At 38.0% G+C, this 20,322-nt stretch overlaps 1 protein-coding gene across 4 annotated transcripts in view; it reads right to left on the reverse strand.

The window, feature by feature from the left end:
- The window catches only part of SGCD (sarcoglycan delta), an 811,202-nt gene that overhangs the window by 184,598 nt on the left and 606,282 nt on the right, over positions 1-20,322 (reverse strand). For all 4 annotated transcript variants that reach the window (XM_016167092.2, XM_016167093.2, XM_016167095.2 and 1 more), the window contains one exon: positions 9,324-9,425. In XM_016167092.2, coding sequence (XP_016022578.1) covers positions 9,324-9,425 — 102 coding nt within the window. The remainder of the gene's footprint in view (positions 1-9,323; positions 9,426-20,322) is intronic.

Below are 20,322 nucleotides of genomic sequence, written 5' to 3' on the forward strand. Positions count from 1 at the left end.
TAGCCTGTGGATGGCACAAATCCAGGCTTTACAGCAGGGCCAAGCTACAAAGTAGGAAAAGATGGGCTTTTAGCATCTTTAGTACCACTTTTAACTCTTCTAATTGGTCTGTCCTGCTCCCCTGTAGCCTCATACCACACAGTAGCCCAAGCCGCTTTCCTTCCAATAGTACAATACTTAATATGTGGCTGATATAGACATTTAATCAATCTGTAAGTACCTATAAAAGAGAAATTTGTCTGTATCTCCTTGCCTGAGAGGCTCTTATGGAATCTTTGAGAAAAAAAGATCCTAAGAGAATATCATTCATTCATTTATTCATTCACAAAAAAATGTTTTCATTCCATGTAACAGGCACTAGTCTAAGATCTAGGAATACAGTGGTGAACAAAACAAAATAAATTGAAAAATGTTAATAGTAATAAATTATTATATTAAAATTTTATATAGTGCTTTATACTAAAGGCACTGTTCTATAAAGAGTAAAATTTACGTAATAAATGTTATGTAATTATATAAATTGTTATGGTGTTATAGTAAGCTTATGAGGTAGTGCTGTTATGTCCATTCCACAGATGAGGAAAGCGAGGTGCAGGAAAGGTCAAGCAATTTGCTCAAAGTAACACAGCTAGTAAATGGTGAAGCCAGGATTTGAAGACAGGAAGTTGGTGTTCCAGAGACTGCTCTCAAACATCACTTAGTAACTGCCTTTCTCCATCCATGCCGTCATGGAGATTATGCAGTAATAGCATAAGAAAAACAGGTAAGTACATAAATATTTAATTGTACAGATAGAAATATAACTGAGTAATATATGATATAATGCAATAACAAAAAAGAAAGCTACTGAGGGATGCATTTCAGCGGGTGGTCAGGAAAGGGCTCCATGAGGACTTGCTGTTTGAACAGAGACATAGATGAAGCAAGGCTAGGTTTTCATATGGTTCGGTAGTTCTCAGACTGTGGTGCATGGACCTCTCCCCTGCCCCAGGGTCCTGAGCTAGGGTGGGCAGGAGAACAGGCTGCAGTGCCCCAGACCCCAACTCCAGCAGCTCAGCTTCCATCTGGTGCCAATTTGGGGGTTCCAAGTAAAGTTCAACTTTAACAAGATTCCAAGGCTTAAAAAAAAAAGTTGTAGAAAGCCCTGGTCACGTCCAACCTCTTAGCTCACATATAAAGAAACAGAGAGAGAAGAGGAATGACCTGCTAAGGGATCATTGGAAATCACATCAGAACTGTCCTTGAGGACTCAAATTCCCTGATGTTGAATTTGGTGTACTTTCCAGAACATCAAACTGCCAGCCTTAACTGTCCTCCCTGTCCAAGACATTGTATTCATCTCCAGAGGGTACAGACAGAGGTTTTATTCCAAGGATGGTGTCTCTCTGTTTGGAAACTTTATACCAAACTCCAGGCTTAGCAAGAGCAACTACATGAACGCTCTGGCCTATCCCTTGTATTCTATTAAACCACCCTCACCTCTGCCTCCTATTCTAATGATGTGTTTACTGATCTTAACCTATTATACCTCTTCTTACTGTGTTACTGTACATATTTATTTTAAATGACTTCAAATCCTTTGTGGAACTGTGTATATGCCCGAGGGGAAGGAGTATCTGCAGTGTGGGTTTGGCATGAATACATATTTCTAAGTCTTCAAATTCACCAGAATCTAATGATGGACTTCTGAACACCATGACATGGCAGGCGACAAAAATGAACTTGGAGTAAGTAGCCTACCTGCCCAATGGCCCTCAAATCATACAATTAGACATTCTTGGCTTCATTCAAAAGCTGGACCTTCTTCTACCAAAACTCTGGCTACTATAGTTATAAGAGAGATCTGACCAAAGCCCTCAGTAACTCTTATATTTCCAGCACGGACTTCATTTACAAAAAAAGCACACACGTCAATTTCCTCCAAATTAAAGGAAGAACAAAAACCGCGTTTTAATTTTACAGCAACTAAAAGTCTATGAATAACTCTGTTTCCCAGGATAAATGAACCTATCATCCATAGTATTAAGCGTCGATCTATTCGAAGTGTGTGTATCTGCTTAAAATAGAAGAGTAAGCAGCTGGTTCACACTACTGTCCACAATAAATCACAACATGTAAAAAGCGAAGATATACTTCAGGAATGGCAGTCAGCTATACAGTACAGATGGGCTTATAGATGACCCTTCCAATGTTTAGTAATCTCTATAATTTATGTGTAAGCAAAGAAATACAAAGATGACTAGTGTACCCCTCTGACTTACTAAAAATCACTTTTATTTACTTGGGCAATGTTTCATGGTCCAGTTAACTTCTTAATTAAAGACAGCAAGATGTTCATGTTCCATGCAAGTGGCATGGAAATACTGTTCTGTGTGCAATATGTTCAGCTGGGAATTGAAGCTGTTCTGCTTACTGAGGAGAAGCCACCGCAGCCTTCGTGTGGTTTCTAAACTAACCAGAGACGCGGCTCTTCCCATCACAACTAAACTGGCAGTGGAGCCTCTTCAGACAAAGCTTGTGTTTGCCTGCCATCCCAGGTTCCAATTTTTTTTTTATTTGCCTCAGGCAGAGCACACCAAATTCAAATTTTCAACTTTCCTCTTTCCTCTCTGCGCCTGGTTCCTCCCCATTCATGCTCTGTAGTGGGGAGAATAAAGACAAAAAGGAGGTGTGTCCCAGGAGACTTGGTGGGGAATGGCTGTGGTGGGCTGGAGCCTCAGCCTCCAGAAGCTCTGCGACCTGCAACCCTTGTCACTGACCTTGCTTATTATTTCAAAACTCACAGGAATCGGATTGCTGGGAGAATTTGAGGCAAAAGAAGAACAAGAAGTGAGGAAGAGTGAGTCACGAGGTGCGAGGGATCCCAAGAAGTCAACCTAATTTCTGGACTCCTGCGTGATGACCCATATGCATCCTCAATTCCAAAAACCAGGAGCTGTGGCCTCAGGGGACTGCAGGGGCCCATTACAGACATGAGTTCAGAAGTTGGGTAGGAGACAACAGTGACTCATGGAGCCTGGAGAATTGGGGAACAATCACCCATCTAAAGAAAGCAGCTGCTACTCAGCTCCCATCCTTAGGAATACCAAAGCACTTTGCCAGATTTTCTCATTTTTCATGAGAATCAGAAAATGTACATTTTAAAAAAATGTTAACTATTCAGATATTTATTAGAAACAAATTCATACTGAAAGGAAAATGCTGTGTGAGGCAAATAAACTATATCTGTGGGCTGGATTCAAATTTAAGTTCTGTCATGAGCTTTCATATCAATAGTTTACTTTATAGTTGATAAGATAGGGTCACTTAAATTACTTCATTTAACCTTTACACTTAATTTATAGAGAATATCAACCACAGTGATTAGATCAGCCATGATTAAGCTCGGTCTTGTATTATCCTATCGTTTCCAGTTTCCTTTTCTTAGTGTTTCTGATTTCTTTCAGAGACTTAATATGCCTTTCAGTAAGTTGTTCCTCACGAGAGGAAAAGAGCCGTGTATAACTCAGTTTATTTTACTAAACAGTGTCATGAGAAAAATAATTATCACATAAATAGTGTGTTGATATGTTAGACACTGCAATCCTGGATTTCATTTCTGATTTTTGCTAGGTATAACTTGGGTAAATCCTACCTCCTTTCTGGGCCTTAAGGCCTTATACATTAAATGAAGTTACTGGTCTAAACGAGTTCTAGTTAAATTCTTTACCTCTATCCTAGATATGTGTTGGTAATTTGGGCTAATGGAATAAGTCAATTCATATCATACTAAAATCAAGGTAGCATGAAAAGAATTCAACCTTTCATAAACAGACATGATAGATAAAAATGTAAAAATCTATGAGGGTGACCAGCTCAGAGTTTCAGGAAGTATACAGCAGTTTGTCAACTTTCATAAATATTAACAAATTGGGATACCCTCAAACTCCATTTCGTATGTGGAATTCAGAATATAATAGGAACTAATACTCAAACTGGTTTTTGTAAAGCATTGGCATGGGTGCGTATTTTAATCTTTAAGTATTTTATTATGTTTTACTTTTTCTGTATTATAAAATGAATGAAAATGTCATTACTGGATCAAAGTATATAAGATGTACAAGGTACTTGGCATATACCATAAAACTTTTTTTTTCTTTTTCTTTTTCTTTTTTTTGGAAGACTGTGTCTGTAACTTACGAGTGAGTGCCAGAGTCAGCAAAAATTTTTAAGCAGGAGAATAAGAAAAAAGTGAGTTGAACATTGGGAGAGTATAAGTTTATGAAAGAAAACTGAAAACTAAGAGCTGTGGACTATGAAATGGATTTCCTTAGAAGGCACTGAGTTTGTGACTAAGGAGACATTCACGAGGAGGGCGAAAGGCTATTTGGTTCAGAGGCAGTTTAAACATCAGATGAGATTTGGACTATATCATGGTGTTGACAGTGAAAATGGTCATTGCCGTTGTCATCGCCATTGCTGTCTTCATCAGGAGAAGGGGGAAAGGTCAGGAGTTACCATTTCTGGAGCACTCACTTAATGTCAAATTCTGAAATAAGATTTAGCAAATAGTATCTTATTTCTAACTACCCATGATATAGATATTAATATCATCTCAATAGCCCATGTAAGAAAACGAGGATTTTCCAAGTTGAGAAAGTGCTCAAAGATCACTCATCTGCCAAAAAGCAGCACTGGTGGCCACCCAATAATACAGCACGTGAGTTTCACCATCGTGCGACAAGGTCTCTTAGTATAGGTAACTTCTAAGAACCCCATTTTGATATGATTTCATAATTCTATACACAGGTTTTGGTAAGTAGGGCATCTTAAAATATGTGAGTTTTTATAGGATAAAAACATTTGAAAGAGATATAAATAGTCTTAAACCTTATAAAATATTTTTCTATTTTATTTTCTTAGAGCAAATTAACTTTTTAATTCTTCCTCTAACTTGTTTCTACTCTCTCTTCTCCTGAACGTCTAAATTAAATATACCAATGGACCAGGACCTATATACCAGCCCCAGGTGTAACTGTTGTGAGTGTGGAGAAAAATACACCATGCAACTTCCCCCTTGTTGTAGGCCTGACGCATAGTAGATGCTCAGTAAATGTGAGTTTACCTTCCCTTATCACTTCACATTGAGTTATGCAAAAGCACCATTTAGTTCCAAAATCATGGAAAGTAAGGTAAGAAGCCTCTAAAGAAGTAGGGGTCTGCCACTTTTGTCTAAAATGATGCTGTGTGATTAAAGGTCTCCTTAGTAGCCATTCAGTCTATGTACTAGAAGCTCCTGCCAAAAATTTGTAGTTGTATTTAGCAAGTAAAAAGATGCCTATCAAATTGAAATATTTAAAATGGAGGGGTTTTTTTTTTTGGCACTGTATCTTTTAACTTTATAAATTTCTGTGCTAATGTATTCAGGTAGTATTTCTAGGAACAGGCTGGTTTTTGGATGTGCTGACAGAATAGTTAATTTAGTGTGTGTCCTTCAATCTGGTTTCTGAGCGGCATGATACTTTACCAGTTAGGAGCTATGCATCCATGTGGCTAAAGATAGAATGTCCCAAGGCTTTTATTCAATTCCCAGATGGAAGTTTTTATAGAGATGAACATTTCTCATCAGTTTATCTTCCAAGGTGATTGCTATCATACTAATCAATTTGTAGTGACTTTACCAGGGTTGCAACCTTCAATAATGAAATTGGATACAGTATTGAACATTGTGTGGATTGCTTAACTAATTTCAATTCCTCTCAGATCAATGAAACACAAAACCAATGAACTTGTGTTGCTTCATTAGTTATCGTCACTTAGAGGGGCTGAGAAATGTAGTGCAACTGGACATTGATCTTTTTGTAATGGGAAGACCGGGAGACACTCCATGAAACAGAGCAGCAATGATCTGTGGAGAAATGGTATTGCAGATAATTCTACAGTCTGTAAGCAATGGTCAGATACATCCAAAAAAACCCAATAGGCTGAAGATACCAGGCGGAGAACTGAAAGTTGCCACATGTGATATCAACGTGAGCATCATGTGAGTCCATAATTAATTTAAGTACGGTGAATTTTTTTTATTGCCTGCCCAACAGTCATTGCCATGAACTTCTTCACTACCAGAATCCCAATTTTGTTCAGCTGGCAATTATCCCAGTGCTTGAGGGAAAGGAGGCCAAGTCATCAGTTTCTAGCCTTATTCTTTTTTGCCTTTTTGATCCAACATATATATTTTCACTTTTTGTGATAATTCAAAAAGAGACTGGCTCTACCTTTATTGCTGTGCTTAACATGTTATTCTCTATCCCTTCTCTGTGCCCTGATGTCACCCCAAAGGATAATAGTAAAGGTCTATGCCCTGAGCCACTTCTATATTTCTCCCTAGCCAAAGTGAGACCCACTTTCTGACCAAAACAACAACAACAACAACAACAACAACAACAACAACAACAACAACAACAAAATCTTATTAAATTGAATATCAAATAGATGGTTATAAAAAGATCTTGATAAAATTACACATACAATCTATTCTGAAAATTATTTAGATATGAAAACTATCTGATTGTATTTGTATAGAGTTCTAAGAAATGCAGGTAAGGTACAGGACAGAAAGCAGATCAGTGGTTGCTAGGGGACAGGGGTAGGGGTAGTAGTGTGGATGCCACAGGATAAAGGATTAAAAAGGGAATCTCTTAAGGGTGAAACATGTTTGTTATCTCGATTGTGATGATGGTTTTACATGTACATACATATGTGAATACTTATTAAGTTGCACACTTTAAATATATGTAATTTACTCTAGGTCAATTATACATCAAAAAGCTCTAAATTTTTAAATATTATTTAGATATAAAAATTTACTGTTATTATTTGGAAGAAAAAAAGGTACAGAATAGTATGCAAAGTATGGTTTTGTTAAAAATATGTACTATGGTAAATGCCTGAAGAAATATACTAAATTGTTAACGGTGCTTGCTCCTACGAGATAGATTTAAATGATATTTTCATCTTTAATGATTCGTTACTCAATTTCACAAATACTACTGAGCACATACTATGTGCTAGACATGGCAAGAAGGCTGGGGAATGTAGTAGAGAAAGTTCAGACAATCTTCTAAAATCATATTCTCAAGCAATAAGAATGATAAATGATGACGGTTACAAGGGGAACAACACGTCTATATATGGCTATTGTGCTAAATAAATTGATTCATTGAGGAAGGTCTTTCTAAAATGACAAAACTGAACTGAAGATGGCCAGAAGGAACCACCATGAAAAACATCTGGTAGAGGGTTTTCTAGGATCTAATGTAGAATTTCGATTCCATCCCTGGGGTGATGGGATGCCAGTGGAGAATCCTTTGCAAAGGAGTGGAGTGACTTGACATTTTTGAAAAGGCTACTTTGGCTGCAATTTGGATTATGAGGCAGGAGAGAGAGGTGGTTTTCACAATGGTGCGGGTAAGAGAGGATGGCGGCTTGAACCAGGGGGTGGAATATAATGGAGAACAGTGAGTGAATTTGGGCACATGTTTCAGGTAAAGCTCATGTGACTTACTGATGGATTTTATTACATACGCATGTCTGTAAGCATATACAATGTTTTCTTTAGTTAGAAAATATTTACTTTGCTATCAAAAACATAGGCTAAAAAGCTTTATATATTTGCTATTTTTGAAAAGAAAATATTTTCTTACGAACAATGGGAAAACAGTGAATTCTGGAACTTTGCTTTCTTTAAATGGTTATTGAATTCAACTTACTGATTTTTCAATATTAACTTTTTTTTTGAAATTATCATTACTTTTTAATCTTCCAATCAAGAGTACCTTGAATTGGGATCAGATGACTTTATTTTCTGATAGGCTGGATGACATATTACTAAAAGTTCACTTCCTGCATGTTAGCCTAAGAGATAGACTCTTCTAAAACACATTTCTTGATTCCTTTAATATGGCTGTAATTCTATAGCAAGGAAACTTTTTTCAGGATATTTTACCTAACACATATCAACTATTCTTCCCATAATATTAAAATCTACTCTTTTATACCACATACAATCTAGCCAGAACATTTATATGTTTATGGAAATATCACTAATATAGAGAGATTGGAAATTATAACCCACAGCCTAATTTTGTAAGGCTCTTGAGATAAAAATGTTTTTTTTAACTACTGTATTTTTAAAGAGTTATAAAAAAATAAAACATTTACTATCTGGCCAGAACCATTACAGGGAAATGGCCAGTCCAAACCAGTGAGTTAAATGAATTTAATATAAAGTTATTAATCTAAAGTATAACTAGTAATTCAAACTGATGATGTAACTATCTAACTTTCCCAGGATGGGAGAAGTAAATAAAAAGCAAGAGAAGTGCATTTAACCAGTATTCTTACATGCTTAAAATAGACTGTCTCCATTCAGTCCAAGGTAAACTCATCACCTTACTCTCCTCATTACAGTTTTGGTCCATTACTCCTTCTAGGATATAGCTTCCTCGAAGACAAGGAACATGCTTACAATACTCTTGGTACTTTAAGTGCTAGTATGCTATGAGTTCTGGCTACATTTCATAATCATAGTGTAGCTGAACTGATTTGCAATTTTTGATGATCTTAACATCACAGCTTCCTTCCTTTTTCTAGCTTGCAAGGAAATAAATTAATTGGCAATTCAGTAGTTGCGCTCAGTTTAATCCAACTCAGTAGTTTAGATAGCATCCAGACAAAATTACCCACTGCATCGAGTTGCTGAATTTCATTAATTATGGTGATCAATACACGCAATGCAAATGATGCTTTGGGGAACTTTCCTGTTACTCTTTGCTTGCAGGTGGACAACGATCAATCCGGGCAGAGCAAAAGCATTAATGATCCTTCCGACCAGCAAATTCTACCACCCCATCAAAGAATAATGAAAGTATAAAACAAAGAAACAAAAACCAACCAAACAAAACCACTCGTAAACAAAAATTAATTTTGATAATATTAGTTCATAAAAGCAAGGTAACTAGGAATCACTTCTATCATGGCAAAATAAAAAGAATGACAAAAACATAAGTAGGAGAATGTGGTTAACAGAAAAGCTTCAGAATTACCTTTCGTAGTTGAAATCCTTGCCCTAGTACTTCATAACTATGTGGATTTGGACATACTACTTCTCAGATCCTCAACTGTTTAACTGAGCTGTGATTACACTCAAGACTTCAGATTTGAATGCGAATCATTACCTGCATTATCACCTCTACTCTACCCTCTATAATCACCTGATGGCAGATAAATTTCCTCAGATTTAGATTCCAGAGGAACAATAATCCCATCTCTTAGCAGAAACTTACCGGTCTGGACTGGATTTCTTTGGCGTAGAGAGGTTGTAAGAATTCTGAGTCTCCTTCTAGCTTGAGACCCTTTTCTGTGATTCTCAAGTTTCCCATTCCATCCTGAAATAGAGGCAGAGATAACATGAAAAATGCAATTAGTCAAAATTCAAAATACCTCAGGCTTTCAAATATTGAAACAAAGGTATTGTCTTTTTAATTAATTAATTACTTTTTTTGAAAGGGTGGAATGAGGGGTGTTGGGTCCAAACAAATACATAAAATACTAGAAGGCACTGTTTAATGCAAGTATTCATACTACCCTACTTGCTCACTTATTCTAAGAAAATTCTGTTTGAGCAATCTGCAATGCCCACCAGTCATTCGCTTGCCCAGATGAAGGAGGCCCTTCTGTTAGGCAGTGCAGAGAGAATGGGGGCAGAAGGTGAGTGGAGAGAGAGAAAAGAATGATTCTCCAGGTTACAGCGAAAGATCTTTTTTCTGAAACTATGCAAAAATCACAAACTGTCAATCAGTTGGTCAAATCCCGCCTTTGCACAAGGTGTGTCTGGCTCACAACACACTGAAGAAGTCAAATTAGTTACTACCGATTTTACTAATAGTTTACTATGGAAATATGAAAAAAAAACATATACAAAAGTAGAAAGAATAAAAAGCGGACATCTACATACCTATTATTCATCTTCAACAATTATCAGTTTGTCTATTGTTACCTATTGCATCCATCACATCAGCCCTCCCTTGTTTAGACATACAATTACAACACCAAAAAAAAAATCATTCCTTAACATCTCAGATACCTAGTATCAAAATTTGAATTTCATTAATATCTATTTTCTCTATTTTATTTGAATTAAGTTTGATACTGCAATAGTTTGATACATAAAGTACTAGGTCATCTCCTAAAATTGCCTAGGTCAGTTTCTCACACGTAAACACATACGCACGCGCGCGCGCGCGCGCACACACACACACACACACACTCTCACTCGATTTGATAAATAAAACATTTTTCCAATAGCATTGCTCAAATTTTGCTGAACATTGCCATAATTTCATATAAGGGGCTCAGTATTTCCTGTAAATTGGTAGTTAGATCAAGAAGCTTGATCAGATTCAGGCTTAGTTTTCTAGAAAGAATACACCCCAGAAAACAGAATATTTTTTTCTATTGCTACCATGACAAATAATCACAAACTCAATGGCTTAAAACAACACAAACTTATTATTTTATAGTTCTATACATTAGACATCTGAACCAGGATTCCAAGAACTAAAACCAAGAAGTCAGCAGAGTTACTGCATTTCTTCCTGGAGGCTCTCAAGGAGACTCCACGTCTTGGCTTTTTCTAGCTACGTGAAGCTGCCACATTCCTGGGCTCGTGGCCTCCTGTCACCTTCAAAGTCAGTAAAGGTTGGTTGAGTCTTTCTCACATCTAGTCACTCTGATACCTCTTCTGCCTCCCTCATCCACACCTAGATAATCCAGGATTATATGACTATTTTAAGAGTAACTGATTAACAACCATAATTTCATCTGCAATCTTCATTCCTCTCTGCCATCTAATGTATCATAGTTGTGGGTTCTGAGATTAGGACACTGATGTCTTTGACGTGGAGGGCATATTTCTGCCTGATACACAATACTGTATATCTCTTGCACATAATATCTCTTGTTATGATGCCATCACACATTGGTGATCTTTGCCTAGAGGAGCCATTATTTCGCTAGAGACTTAAAATTGCTATTAAAAATAATTCTTTTATTTCTTCTTAATTTATTGGCTGGGATTTTCTATCAAGAGAAATTTCATGTAAATCAACGACATGTTTCCCCTAAATTAGAGTTCACATAGAAACTTGAGAGATACTTGATTTTTCCTCTTTTATTTACTGATCTTTCAAAATATTGAATTGGTTACCTAATATCCTCCAAAGATGACCAACAAGATTTTTAGTTTTTAAATATCTAAGTGTCCTCCCATTGCTCAGGGGAGCCTCGTCAAGTTGACCCTTAAATTTATTTATAATACGACCTTGTCGTCTTTAATGGTCCTCTTGCCCCTGGTCTATCCCAAAGTTATCCTACATGCCCTGCCCCAGGCCTGGAAGCAGCCATTGCTAGTAAAAAGCCCTGGAGCACTTTGGGTGCTCATTGCTACTGGATTGGCCCTTGTTTCTGTGGACAGAGCTAGAAAATAAGGCGTATATTTTTAAATAGAAACTACCACGAGTTCACATGGAACTTCAATTCAGACTCAGGGCTTGAAGGTTTTCGTTTAACTTCACGGATCTTAACCATGTCATTACTTTTCTTACATATCGAAAATCCACGTTCTTAATAACACCACTGTAATTACTCATTTGATTTAACCCACAATACACACAGAAGAGTTTCAGAACATGAACACCACTATCGCACTAACACTATGATTAAGAAAAACCATTTAAAATTTGTCTTTTAAAAAATACTTAAGGTAAGTCCTATGAGGGAAGTAAAAATTGCTGGGTTTCAGAATCATTTGAAATAGTTCTGTTCAGTGAGGTTATGCCACCAACCTGATGTCCAGTGAGGTTCAACTATTTCTTCCCCCTCCCTCGCCTTTCTATTTTTCATGGCTGCTTTTTTAAAGTCTAATTTTATTTTATGGATTTATAAACTATTCATAGAGCATCAAAGTCAAATATACAGAACAAGACATATTTGAGGAAGTTCAGCTTCTGTCTTTGTCTTCCTCCATGTTTACTCTGCTCTATGTGTGTGTGTGTGTGTGTGTGTGCGCGCGCGCGCGCGCACGCGCGTGTGTGTGTCAGTATTCTCCAGAGAAATGGAATAGGATTTGTGAGTATGTATGTATGTGCTCACATAAACACATACGAATGCTCTTTAAAAATTTATTTCTCCATTTTACAATAACATTTGGAAACTGAATGATTTAAATTAAAGAAATCCAAGTTTTCAGCTTTTCCTGCAAACTGGAGTTCCTGGCAAGTCTGAGCCTACCTTGTCACATGGCCACTAGCAGCTGGAGGTAAGCAGAGCCGCCCCGCCTGCACCATATGCTCTCCAGTTCACCAGTTTCCACCCAGCCTGTGCCGCTTGCCCATGGTTGCACAGACTCCCGCAGTGTTCCACTTGAGTCTACCATTTCTTCTCTCTGGCACTGCCATGTGCTCTATACTCCAATATATTCAGTACAGGTGCCACATTGGCGGGGGTGGGGAGGAATGAGCAGGTGGGAAATGGGCACTTTTACCCATCCCTCTTTCCTAAGGGAACTTCAGCCTGAGGATGAGGACACATCTTTTGGGTCAACATCATTCTTTCGTGGATAGCATGCCATCTGTATGTTTCTATTTTTGGTACTTGTAGGGACAGCTCTGCCAAGAGGGTCCCAGACTGAGCATTCAAAACCAGTGTGACAGGCAATAATAGGCTGAAGGGCATGTTTGTATCACACCAACAGCAGGTAGAATCAACGACAACAACAAAAAAAAGCAAAGCAAATATTCACTACACTCTCCTAAAAGAATATGTTAATTATTGCATTTTTGGATCACTCTTTATCATTTCCATGAGCCAGAGAAGCAGAGCTTTTCATAGAAACACATACTATATTTGAATTCTATAAGCTGACTAAACTGGTTTATTTGCGTGATATGTGTTTTTAAAACAAACAAGAACTTCCAAGTATTCTTACATAAAAGATTATATTTGGGACGATCAGAAAGCCTATTTCAAATAAAATATTTCTCCCTTCCTACCGTACACACCATAGATCCTCTATTCTTAACAGTTATCGATGACTCACTATGTGCCAATCACTATAGTCTGTGCTTTTCATGCTTTATCTCATTTTATTATTACTAAAAACTACCATGTTATTTCCCAAATTTAATGGTAGGGAAATAATCATATAAATGTGAAACTATTCAGCTACAGAGTCATGCTTCGCTATGTCAGTTATAACAGGAAAAAAAACCTTAGACACTATCTAAAAGTTTCATGTCAAAAGGGTAATTAAATATGCTATAATAGAATACTATGAGACTCACAGAAAAATATTTAAGAACATGGACACATATTCATAATCTATTATTACATGAAACAATCAGCTAACAAAGAACTAGGTATGCATATTTTATGCCACATTTATATAACTATACATATATTTCCACACACATACAGTTATGTACACACATGAGGAAAAATTCTAGAAGAAAATATACTTAAATGTTAATATTGAACATCTATGCATGCCCAAGATATGAGTGCATTCTTTTTTTTGCTTATTTGCACTTTCTAATTTTCTATAAACACCAGCTGTAATTTAAAAACTTGTTATAAAAAATAAACTCATTGATTTATTTTAAAAATCAACATTTTATCAAGAATCTACATAAAATATCATGTTATCTTCTCAATGATCCTATGAGACAGGCATTACTTTTTGAATTTTACACGTGAGGTAATTTATTGGTTAAGTAACTTGCACAAAATCACATGACTAATTAATGACAGAATCAGGAATTCGAACCCAAGTCTTTCCAATTCAGACTATATACTATTCTAACTGGACTGAATGTATGCAAAAGTCATATCTTCACACTCTCTGTTGGATTTCTTCATGCCTCTTTAATTTTCACTTATTTGGTGAGAATACTCAGTGACAGTAGGGAGGCCATCTTCAAGCCTAAGACAGACGCCATCCGTTCCAACAGTCCAACACCTTTATTACCTTTATTCCACCTCCCCTGGGTCTAGAGGCTCTTTATCACAAACTACTTGCCTCCTATGCCCAGGGACATAAGCAGAATGAATCCTCTGCTGTTTCTGGAAAGCCAACTGTGTGCACATGTTGTCCCTCAGTTTCCATGGGGGATTGGTTCTAGTAACCCTCATGGATACCGAATCCATGCTCAAGTTCCTTAAATAAAATGAGACATGATTTGCATATAACCTATGCACATCCTCCCGTATACTTTAACTCATCTCTAGATTACCTATAATACAGAATGTAATGTAAATGCTGTGTAAACAATTGTTGTACTCTATTGCTTAGAGAATAATGACAAGAAAAAAGAAGTCTCTGTGTTCAGTAGAGATGCAACCCTTATAGGCCAGGCCTAACTAAATAGTACATGTCAGCAACAGTGTAACTTTTTTCCTACATTTTTCTCTCTTTAAATTTTTTAAAATTTATTTGGGAGGGGAGTCACAGGAACAAAATCCAATAAGTTACCAGGGAATAATTCAACAGTAAGTCTCGTATATAGTGCATTGTGTGTTCACCACCCATAGTTAGATTTCTTTCCATCACCAAATATTTGACCCCTTTTTCTACGTATTTGTGATATGCAGATTGAAGGATGTGGAATCCTTGGATATGGAGGACCAACTGTCATTGTGTGCCATGAGCCATGGAGAGTCGCAAGAAAACAGCCCCTCTCAACCCTGTCCTCTGAGACAGCGTGTGTTGCAGGTGGCACACACCCGGAGAATAGCGAAGGAGGTACGAGAATAATCAAAGTTTGGGAAACATTTATCTAATCCAACAGTTAATTAACTCCTTTACAATAATAATTTCACCTTGGCTTAAATACCTATTTGGGTAGAAAACTCACTACAAACTTGCCAAATCCCTATCATTTCTTCTCCCTATAGTTTCTTCTTCTTCTTGTGCATCTTGACGTCATTTTTCCAGTCTCCCTCCCAGTCCCCTGGTCTGCCCAAAGACATGCGGTGGGAAAGGACTATCAAACAGCGTGCACTTTTATTAGCCTCTATTTCCAAAATATAACATGAAACAGATAAGAGGAGCCAACTGAGTATGTTCCCACATTAAAGAGTCTCCTTGTACCTTTGTAACAATCAAACTGGACTAGATATACATCGAAACAGCTTGAGAAGAGCCAATTTCGAGGATAAACAATTTCACCTTTAACTGCATAAGAAGCTATAGGTAGGAATTTTAGGTCAGTTTTGAAGCAAAACTTCCCTCCCAATAAGATGCATTTAGAAAATTCAGTTATTTCCAAAGTAACTGGAAAGAAATAGACCATTCTTTCCCCTCTTCTAATGGTAAAACTTCATATTCTTTAAGGCAGGCAAGAACATTCTAGCAGCTGGATAGCTGGCTTAGACTGAGCCAGCATTGTCCAGCAAATGGTCCCAAAGTCTACAAAATGCACTTGAGACAGAAGCGGGAGGCCAGGATTCCACTGTCGCCTGAGCGAGGGCGGGGCTTTTGCTGTCCTGTGCATTTCAGTAACATCAGTGCTGATTCCTAACGCTGGGCACACACAGTTTTCACAAATACATGAGCAAATCTCATTATTTTCCCAGGCCAATTTAGGGTGGCCCCCTATGAGTTCTTTTGGGGAGATAGGGCCTGGGGGCAAAGGCAGAGGTAGGTAAAATCTGGAGAATCTCTCCCTGGGCCAGTTCAAGGTTTAGGGCATTTGCTCTTTATTCTTTATCTGGGCCAGACTAGCTGCCTGGGTGTTTCCAATAGACAGTTTCTACAAGATGTATATAGAATAAAGAGGCTTCAGTGTGGCAGGACAGTAGAATAAAATATTGTTTCCTTCTTCATATCTCTCATGCCAGCCCCTGGCCTCTTTCATCACCATTTCAAACAGGCTTCCAGGCTTTATAATTACTTGGCTTATGATTTTGAGAGCAAAGAAGGAGAAGTAGCCTGAAAGCAGTGGGAGTTCTTATCTTTTGTAAGAGGTAAGCCTCACTGAATGGATTGTGCCAGGTGTGCTGGGAAGGGAGGCAAGAAGGAGAAGAGGAGACATTTTCGAATGGAGTAGGGACAAGAGAACTGTGCTTCCCATGGGTTCTAGAGACCACTGTCCCATCAGTGTCCCCTGGAGCAGGTAGGACCTCAGAGGGAAATGGCTGCAGGGTTTCAGCCTCTCCAAAGTTTTCCTTCCCCAAGGATATTAGAGATGTCCCTTTTCCAGACCTGAAGGGACCAGAGGGTGGGACCACAGTCCTCTCAGCTACTGCCAATGAAAGACAGTGGCTGGTGCCCCCAGGAGCCTTCCCATGGGTTCCAGGCAGAATACTGCGCGTTCTGAAAATCCTGAGCGATGAGGAATGCCCTGCTGGCCCTTGTGGGATGGGGGCTGGGAACCGGTATTATGCTGATTTCAAAAAAGTGTTATTTCTTGCTTCTCTAATTTTCCTGCTATATCAGCATGAAACAAGTTTTTAATTCTGTCAGCACATTTTCGAGCTTGAAGTAATGCCAAGTCCTATTTTAGTAAGCAGGTCTCAAGACTTTCTTGCTAGAGCAATTGAAATGGCAGGCATTCCTTCACTCTGATTAAAGAATGAAATGATTTTACCTGTCCACAGACTGTTTAAGAATGTAAGCTTCATGAGGAGTGGGGTTTTTGTTCACTGCAGTCTCAGCTCCTAAAACACTGCTTGGCTGATAGTATGTGAGCCACAAATACTTAAGTGACAGAATTTCTTCATTCTAAGTAGCTGCATCTTGAAAGGTATTGTGGGGATTACAAAAATGATAAAATGTAGGCCTATCTTTTGGTAGATTCCAGTATATTAGAGCATGAATTCTCAACTATGGGTGAAAATCGGTGATTGGAGAAAGGTAAAAAATAAACTTATTATTTTTATGTATAAAGTACAAATACACTTATATATAGAGTACATATACCGTGTATCTATAGTATTAACTTCTCATAGGAGAAACACGTAGGAAAAATGCTCTCAGGAGAGGGGGAGGCAATATTGAAAAAAATTGAGAAATACTGCATCCGAGTGTTAGAGGTTTTGAGACTGTTTTTCCCTTTAATCTATAAATGGCCATTTGTGCCATTCACATATTAAGCCATCTTTGTTGATCCTTTGCCTATAGAATGTAATAGAACGGTAGCAGCGCAGTAAAAAGCAAACTCCTTAGTGTGATATTTAACACCACCTTTGTCTGGCACCCGTTTGCTTCTCCAGCCTTGTGTCTTGTCAGTCTCCCCTCACTCTGTCACAAACCATGCTAGCAATTTTCTCAAACTCTTTCCCTTTTTAAATCTTTGAAAATGCCCCTCCCTTGGTCTGAAACGCTCTTCCCAACCCCTCTGTCTCTTTCTCCAGTCCCTTGGATCTGGTTAGATTCTTTCCTAGGTCCCGTTTCCTTTGTTTGAGGTCCTCTCATACTGTGTGTTCATCTCTATCACAGAACTTATCACATGGCATTGTAATGATCCACTTATATCCATGTATTCCCTTATTCTATCTGAGGAGCCCAGAATACTTGTCTATACCTAAATATGTGAATGGAAGAGCCCCCCCCACCCGCCAATAGGCTAAACTGGAGATTGTTGAGAAAGTGCACATCAGTGCAAACTAATGACAAGGGAGCTAAGAGAATGCGATGGAGAAAAGACAGCCTCTTCAATAAAGGGTGCTGGGAAAACTGTACAGCTACATGCTAAAGAATGAAACTGGACCACTGTCTTACACCATATACAGAAATGGACTCCAGATAGACTGAAAACAGGCACATGAAAAGATGCTCGACATCACTAATTATCAGATGAATGCAAATTAAAACCACAATGAGGTACTACCTCATACCTGTCAAATGGCTTTTATCAAAAAGACAAGACAATGGTAAGTGTTGGCAAGGATGCGCAGAAAAGGAACTGCACACTGTACAAATGTGAACTGGTGCAGCCCCATGGAAAACAGTATGGAGGTTCTTCAAAAAATTAAAAATGGAACTACCATATGATCCAGCAATTCTACTTCTGATTATCTGCCTGAAGAAAAGAAAAACACTAATATAAAAAGTTATATGCTCTCCTATGTTCACTGAGACATTATTTAAAATAGCAAAGCTATGATACTTGTGTGTTAATGGATGAATAGATAGAGAATATATATGTATGTATGTGTATGTGTGTGTGTGTATGTGTGTGTGTGTGCGCGCGCGCGCGTGTGTATGTGTATGATGGAAAACTTCTCAACCATAACAGATTAAAATTTTTCCGCTTGTGACAACTGGATGGACCTGGACAGTACTATGCTAAGTAATTCGGACAGGAAAAGAGAAATGCTACAAAATTCCACTTACATGTAGAATCTAAAAATCAAAACAAAAGAACAAATAAAACCAGACTCATAGATACAGAAAACATTGGTGGTTGTCAGAGTGAAATGGGTCAAGGGGGTCATGAGGTACAAACTTCCAGATATAAAGGTAATAAGTCATAGGAATGAAATGTACAGCATGGAGAATGTAGTCAATAAAAGCATATTAACTGTATAGTGACAGTAAGTGGTGACCATTTTGCAATGCACACAAATGTTGAATTATTATGTTGTATACCTGAAACTAACACAATATTGTATGTCAATTATGCTTCAATAAAAAAGTGGAAGCAATCTAAATGTCCTGACATATTAAATAGTCTCTACTGGTGCAAAGGAGTACTGTTTAACAATACAAAGAAATGAAATACTGATACATGCTATAATACAGATAAACTAAAGACATTATGCTAAGTGAAAGAATCCAGACACAGAAGACCATACATTGTCTGATTTGTTTGTATCTAATATCCAGCCAGGCAAATTTATAAAGTAGATTAATGATTGTCTTGGACTGGGAGTGAAGAGTGACTGTAAATGACTCAAGGAATTTTACTGAGGTGACATAAATGCTCTTAAATTAGATCGTGGTGATAGTTGCCTAACTCAGTAATCTTACTAAAAATCATTGAGATCTACACTTAAAAGGATAAAGCTTGAAGTATGTAAGTTTAACCTGAACAAGGTTGTTTTTTTAAAAAAGATTAATAGCCATGTGACGATGTTTATAGAAAAGAGAAACCTAGTTCTGGAGATATGACTTTATGTGCTTTGGAATTCCTGAAACCAATGAAGAGAACTGGTTCCGAGATGTGTGTGTGGAGAGGGAGAGGTGGTAGGTTAGCATGAGACAACTCTATTGTTTGTCTAAACCTGGTGTGGAGGGATTAAAGAAACATGCTGGCAGGCAGGTGTTCTGTTTCCACTGAGGGCCAAGCCGGGGAGAGGAGGAGCAGGGCAAAGGAAGACAGAGCTGAGTTAGATGCGGGAAGTGTTTTGTGATCAAGGTAATGAGAATGTGGGACAGTCTACAAAGGTAGCTCCTGATCTTCTTTTCCAGGGAGCATTAAACACGCCATCATCAATGCTGGATAATCAACAAGAACAAGAGAGATGACTAGTGTCTCCTCGGTGTCTGGACCACAGCTTCTGATCCTTGAGTCAGTTGTTACATAATTTCAACTTCATTCATATTTTCTTTCTTTTACCACTGATGCCAATTTATCACATTGTTTTTTTCTCCTTATTGCTTCCCAGTTACTATAAAACTCAAATATTGGTTAGAACAGCGTGTGTGTGTGTGGGGGGGGGGGTGGGGGAGAAAAGAGGGGGGCGGGAGGGGGAGGGAGAGATGGGGAGAGAATATGAATGGGGGACATAGATGTATATAATTGTCAAATTGCCTTGATGCCTCGGTGGGTCAGAATTGTGATTGCCCACTGACGTTATATAACATTTCATAAAGTTGCTTTTAATGTTTTATAGATTCAAGGCCATAGCATCGAAAGCATTCTAGAATTCCTGGTTGCTAGTAGTAATAGATGGATAGGCATTCTTTGCTCTATACTTTTCCTGAGGGTGAGTGAGTCAATCAGCCAAAGAGAAGTGAGTCCTCCTATACACATGCACAGGGAATAAGACTAATTCTCTCTTTATTTCTAAATTGCTTTATTCCTACTTGTCCTTTAGGGCATACCTATCAGTTTTATTGGGAAGCCTTTCCTATTCTCCTCAATCCTTCGGAAACCATCTTCCCTTAGTGACTGAAACACATGCACAGCCACGCCCCCCCCCGCCCCTTCCTAGCATATTGGCTAAGAATATGAATTCAAGAATCAGACTGCATGGGTTAAATACTGGCTCCACCACTGAACT

This window comes from Rousettus aegyptiacus, unplaced genomic scaffold, assembly GCF_014176215.1.
Source record: "Rousettus aegyptiacus isolate mRouAeg1 unplaced genomic scaffold, mRouAeg1.p scaffold_m13_p_7, whole genome shotgun sequence".
Taxonomy (NCBI): domain Eukaryota; kingdom Metazoa; phylum Chordata; class Mammalia; order Chiroptera; family Pteropodidae; genus Rousettus; species Rousettus aegyptiacus.